The sequence below is a fragment of the Arachis ipaensis genome, chromosome B02 (genome assembly GCF_000816755.2).
Source record: "Arachis ipaensis cultivar K30076 chromosome B02, Araip1.1, whole genome shotgun sequence".
In the NCBI taxonomy this organism is placed as follows: domain Eukaryota; kingdom Viridiplantae; phylum Streptophyta; class Magnoliopsida; order Fabales; family Fabaceae; genus Arachis; species Arachis ipaensis.
In genome coordinates, this window is record NC_029786.2 from 102,351,932 (window position 1) to 102,357,951 (window position 6,020).

The following is a 6,020-nucleotide window of genomic DNA, read 5'->3' on the forward strand; positions in this document are numbered from 1 at the left end:
TTAATGTTAATATTGGTTTACACTTTACAACATATGATGATGCTAACATAATGGGTTTTCAGTCATGTTCCAATTAGGTTGCACAAGTGGGCAGTGTCATTCATTCACTTGGAATATGATGGCATCCAAACATGACATAAAGTAACAATAATAGGAAGACAATAACATTCATCAATGCCTTTGAAAACACCACCTTGTTCTTTGGACACACAAATCACTTGTAGGGGTCCTTTATTTGGATTAGAGATAATACTAAATTAAATTATTTAGACTCAATAGTAATTTGTTTGATTGAACTACATTAATGATAATTCACATTCCTAATAATTCTTATCTTTTAGAGTTTTAGGTATTAATCTGTGTTATCCAATTCAAACTCCTTTAAAGGGAGAAAATGAAAATCTAATTATCTTTAAATTAAATATATAAAATTTATACATGATAAAAATTATAAATTAAACAGTGATTAATTTTTTTTATTACTTTACATATCTCTGAATTTTCTCTATTATCCTACAGAGCATGATGGCATTGAGACTGTTACATCAAGCATCCCAAATTCTACAAAAAAGTTTATTTAGAAAGTGATAATCTTTTGAACACTACAATATATTATAACACTACTCATAATATAAAAAGTGATGATATTTATAGAGGTACCTACATTACTAGCAATCTCATTATTATACAATTTATCAGATGCACTCATGATTACTTCTAATCAAAGATGTTCTAATGTTCATTTACCAAGAAATGTATTGTTATTGACCAATTACATTCCACTATGTTGTTTTGGGGGAAAAAAAACCGCATCAAGTTTTCCTTTTCCTTTTTAATTACTATTAATTCGATAGTTAAAATTTTTCAATTCCTGCAATAATATATGTTCAATAAGATAGTAAACAAAAAAATATAAAATTATTGCACATCTGATAAGTGATAACCAAAAGTAAGAAACCGGGTATAAGAAAAATTCACCTAATTATGTTTTCTGTACAAAATTGCAGAAAGATTGAAGAGTTGAACTTTTCAAGTTACTAGCTATTTACTACTACCTACTACGGCTACTCATATTTGAAATAGAAGATATAAGCAAAATACCTAACATAACTACCACTCAAAAATATCCCATCCGTCATCAACAAGATCCTTGTTGTCATCATTAGCTTTGAATTTTTCCATCTCCCTCTCCTTCAACTTCAACTTCAGCTTCTCCTTTAACTTTTCATGTTCCTTTTCCTTCTCCATATCCACCTTCTCCTCCTCCTCCTTCTTCCCCTCATCATCATGCCAACTTTTCTTAGAAGAAAGGCTTGCAACTGAGGCAGCTGGACTAGTCTTCAGTAGTTCAGTCGAATCACTGAGCACAGAACCAGCTTCCGATGCCGCCGAGGTTTTGTGGGATGAACCTGAAGATGCTAAGATGCAACTGGTCTCCTTTGAGGTGAAGGATTGGCTCAAAGGAAGATTTGCATCAAATTTCTCTTTTAGAAGCCTAATGTCCTGACAAATAACAGATATTTCTCCTCTGCAGAGTAAACAAGTAAAAGATAAAATAACATCAGGATAGGAAGTTTTTAAGAAAATCATAATTAACAAAGTCAAGAATATGCACACATACCATTGGTTTGCAAATTATCAACTCATAACCAAAACTAAAACAATGTAGAAAAGGTTAACAACCATTTCTAGCATTTTTTTAAAAAAACCAACAGTAAGTTTTTGAGATTAATTGATAATTGACAGCAAAGAGGATGAGATAATGGAAACAAGCAGGAAAATACATATTTAAAAAAGAAGCCTGAAAACACTTACTGCAAGACATCAACAACCCGCCCACGGTCCATCAGGAACTCCCGTAACTGGCAAGAAGAAAAAACAAGAATCGGAACACTATAAATATTAGAAATATATTCCTCAATGAAATAATAAAATAAATGGTATAGCAGGGAAAGCACAAACCTTTGAATTCTCTTCTGCCTCCTTTTGTAGCCTTAAGGACTCCAGTGCTACCTTATTCATCTCCTCTTCCTGTTCAGCAAGAAGTTTTCTTGCAGATTCCTCCTTTTCCAGCTTTTCATGCTCAGCTGCTTTCCTCAATTCCTCTGCTGCAGCTAGTCGTGATTCAAGATTTTGGCGCATCTGGAAGCACACCGAGGAGATGAACCAAAATAAGAATCTAGTAATTTTATTCCTTTGATATCAAGTAAAGTAATCCAAATGTGGGGAACAGCTTTTACATCCATTATTACATAAACTTATGGAGAAAATGTTTGAAGAACAATTTTCAACTAAACAAGTTAAATTGTAAACAACCTCTTCAAGAATGGCAAGAGACTTGTCCCTCTCTTCAGACAAACCGAGCAGACGAGATTGAAGTTCCCTAAGTTCAGTTGCAAGAATTGCCTTTTCTCCATAAACTTCTCCTGCATGCTGCAAAAAGAATACTTGGGGTAAAAAATGTGTTCATTAACACAGCAGCACCAAACATTTAGTAACTTTTTAGATCAACAATTATTCTTATTGTGTACAACCATGTCATTTGCTTCTTTGGCATGTTCCAGCATTGTTTGATATTCTTCCACCCTAGCAAGAATATCGCAGCCTCCTGTAGCAGCTTCCATATTGGCCTCCTTTGCAGATTTCTCCTGAAGCTCCACTTCTCTCATTAAGTTCATAAGAGATTCCATTGATGAAAACAAAGTTCCCTGTATCATTATCAATATCAAATAAAATATTAATATAAAGTAAGAAGTTCTTAACAGATTTCATCTAGCAAATTGTTATTACATTATTCTAAACTCTTAATATTCACATATTAACTAAACCTTCCATTTAACAATTATAAATTGCTAGACGTCATTCGGTGTAGCAATGACATTACTTTCACAATCCAAGCCATTTATCATTATAAAGCTACTAGCAATGACTATAACATTCAATATAATAAGCAGCGGCTAAAATACCTTGTTAGTTTTTGCTTCATCAATTATCTCCTCAAGCACATCAATCCTGCATATTTGACTAGATTGGACAGTTTTATTATTCTGATGAATTTCATCAACAGCACCATTACTTTCAATTGCAAGAAAATCTTGCTTTGAAGATGCAGAAACATTCTCTAGATCATCATTAACTGTATCTCCTTGAACATGACAAACAGCTTGACCCTCAGCATCTTCTTTGTCAATCAAGGCAGTTTCACATTTGTCCAGCAAGAGGTTTTCAGTAGAAATAGTAGCAGCAGAACTAACAAAACCCATCAATTCTTCAGTCAGAACGTTCGCATTTGCATTAGCATTTTCATCCAAGGAAACTGACTCCTTGATAACGTCACGTTCAATCTGTTGACACACCCCAGCAGAAATCAGATTTTCGCTGTCAGCATCTACATCAACTTGTCCCCACTCCCAATTTTCATAAGCATCCTGCCTAAAACCATTTGATGTATCCTTCTTAGCTGTCTTACTTGAGGTCTCTCCAGTAAAGTTATCTTCACCATTCCAAAGAACATTTAGATCCAGAATTTGATTTCGCCCAAGAACTCTAGCAGTACCATCATTTGAATTGCTGGCAACATCCAGAGACACATTCAGATCTGGTGTACTAGAACAATCAACAGTTTTAGTAATTTGTATGGGCATCAATTGTGGAGCAGAAGAAAACCCTCCATCATTAACACAAGCATAGTTTCCAGCCGTATTGGTTATTTCTACAGGTATAGAAGGTGAAGCAAAAGAAGGCCCAACATCTTTAACATCAACACGCCGACGATGTCTCAACTTATTCCCTTCCTCCTCCCGTTCAACTGCAAATTGAGCACATCATAAGAAGTTTATTAGGAAACCAGTTCAACATTATGCAGATAACAAGTAAATGCACCTTGCAAATTTATTGGCACTCCAGGGCCATTATCCTGTGGAGGAGTAGCAGGAGGGTTGTTGCTTTTTGGAATAAAAGGAATAATTTCAGTAAGAACAATTTCAGCAGCTTGATCGGCATCCTTTGGATGTTCAATAGCCACAGCCCTCAGTATTCTGGAATCAACCTGCATATTGCAAAATGATGAAACAGAGCATTCATTTTGGAATCAGGAGAGAGTGATGCTTATATGCTGATCGCATATGGATATTAATACACAAAAAAATACTCTGGAATTTGGTAAGTATAGTCTCAAAAAATGCTTTCAAGCTTGTTCTCATGTATATGGAAACTACCAGTGTTGGTTTCTGAAAATTTGAAGACTATATACTTTTTTACCAATCACATAGTGTTAAATAACTAAATATCCGAAATTGTTCAGGTGAAATTAGTAGTGCCCTCTAAGGATTTTAGGTGAAAACCACAGCATATAACGCTATTCATTCATCCGAAAACACGCAGCTATTATGTGTTTAATACTCAGCTAGAATCTCCAACACTGAATAATCTTTCTTTTTTTAATTAATTAAATATTTGAATACCGATTCAATCCCACAATTCAAAATTCTCATCTAGAATACAATATAATAACACCAGATCACAGTGTGGCGATTATTATACTTAAATTAAACAATAGATTATCATAATTCAATTACATTCTCAACTTTTAAAAAAGGTAAAGAGCAAATACCTGTGGAAATATATCCTGCAAGCTCCTATATACCGAATTGAAACCCATGATCAACAGATATTATCTGCAAGTTCATGTTATCAGAAAAAGGGGGTTAATAAACACAATGAATAGGAGGATCATTTTAAAAACGATAATACACAATTATCTGATCATGCAATTACAGATACAGATACACAACAAAATATGCGATCAAAACCCCAAACAGCTGCAAGATTACAATTCATGAATTATTCAAATAATCCAGTTGCAAAATTCACTCATAAACCCTAAAAGAATCTCTTCGTCACCCAAAAAACGAACATGTAGACAGAAAAAGCGGCAATCAAATTGAAAAAAAGAGAGAATCTTTTTCCCCCTGAATTGGAAAGTTTTCTTTTTCTCTTTAATTTTTATTTTCAGCTGAACAAAATCGCGTGGCAAAAGTGCAAAAAACCCTTCAATTTTTCATCCATAAGCTCAAATCATAATCCTATAAGCATAATTCAGCTAACCTTAATAGAAATAGTGAGAATTTAGAACCAAAAACAGAAACAGATTAAAATAAACAAGAATTGAGTGCAAAAAAGGTGAGAATTGAGAAAAAAAAATAGATAGAGAAATTGGTGAAGAGAACAATGAAGAAGAAGAAGTGACCTAAGAGCAATGGAGAGTGTGAAAGTGAAAAGAAGAAAAAACGAATTTGGACGATTATTATTGTTACGACGCTTTGTTTCGTAATACGGATTTGTATTTGTAGCTTCATTTTTTTTATTTTTTTAAATGTTTTAAAAAATAAAGAAAAAAAAGGAAAAATTGAAAATGAGGGACGAAAAGGAGGACCCATGCTTGCTTAATGGCTAAGGCCTTCACACTTCATGGTTGACGGCTTTCTTTAGAAGATCAAAAATCAAATTTAATTTAAATTTTGAATTCTTAAATAATTAATATGTGATTCAAAAGTCACAACAAAAAAATTAATATGATTCAATATACAAATCATAGCGTTGTCAACTCAGAATGTTCAAATTTTAATGTATTTGTAAAAATAAAATAAAAATTAATCGCTTTTTAATTAATGGCTAAAAAATTTAAATATGAATTATAATTTTTGGTATTTTTTAAAATTGTTGGAGGTATATTTAAAAATTAAAAAAATTGGAATACACAAATTTAATGTTTAAAAATTTAAAAAAATTGGAGTACAAAAATCGGACTCCAAATCCTTTTAAAATTTTTAAATACAAATCGAAAGCTCCGAGTACATAAGTCAAAGAGTCCAATTTCTATACCTTTTAAAAATTGGACGATCCAATTTCTATTTTCCTAAATTAAATCATCCCACATTTTAAAAAAAATACCACACCAATTCAAAATTAAAAAATACCATTATTAATCAAATATTAAAAATAAAAAAATGTTAATTTAA

At 32.5% G+C, this 6,020-nt stretch overlaps 1 protein-coding gene across 2 annotated transcripts; it reads right to left on the minus strand.

The window, feature by feature from the left end:
* Nucleotides 902-5,387, minus strand: LOC107626048 (calponin homology domain-containing protein DDB_G0272472). 2 transcript variants are annotated; one of them, XM_016328826.2, is made up of 9 exons: nucleotides 5,249-5,387; nucleotides 4,613-4,676; nucleotides 3,883-4,048; nucleotides 2,967-3,808; nucleotides 2,535-2,708; nucleotides 2,317-2,433; nucleotides 1,963-2,142; nucleotides 1,816-1,862; nucleotides 902-1,528 (listed from the first exon to the last, which is right to left on the minus strand). In XM_016328826.2, exons 2-9 carry the CDS (start codon nucleotides 4,658-4,660, stop codon nucleotides 1,111-1,113), a joined length of 1,992 nt encoding a protein of 663 aa, XP_016184312.1. In that variant the 5' UTR covers nucleotides 4,661-4,676; nucleotides 5,249-5,387; the 3' UTR covers nucleotides 902-1,110. The 2 variants fall into 2 exon arrangements, with proteins under 2 accessions (XP_016184312.1, XP_016184313.1); XM_016328827.2 differs by lacking the exon at nucleotides 5,249-5,387 and adding an exon at nucleotides 5,107-5,219.

Excerpts from the sequence above, each read along its gene's own strand:
- LOC107626048 (XM_016328826.2), bottom strand. The coding sequence starts at position 4,660 with ATGGGTTTCAATTCGGTATATAGGAGCTTGCAGGATATATTTCCACAG. Across the intron at positions 4,049-4,612 it reads TGCAGGATATATTTCCACAG|GTTGATTCCAGAATACTGAG; the intron begins GTATTTGCTCTT and ends TGCAATATGCAG. Across the intron at positions 1,863-1,962 it reads AGGCAGAAGAGAATTCAAAG|TTACGGGAGTTCCTGATGGA; the intron begins GTTTGTGCTTTC and ends TCTTCTTGCCAG.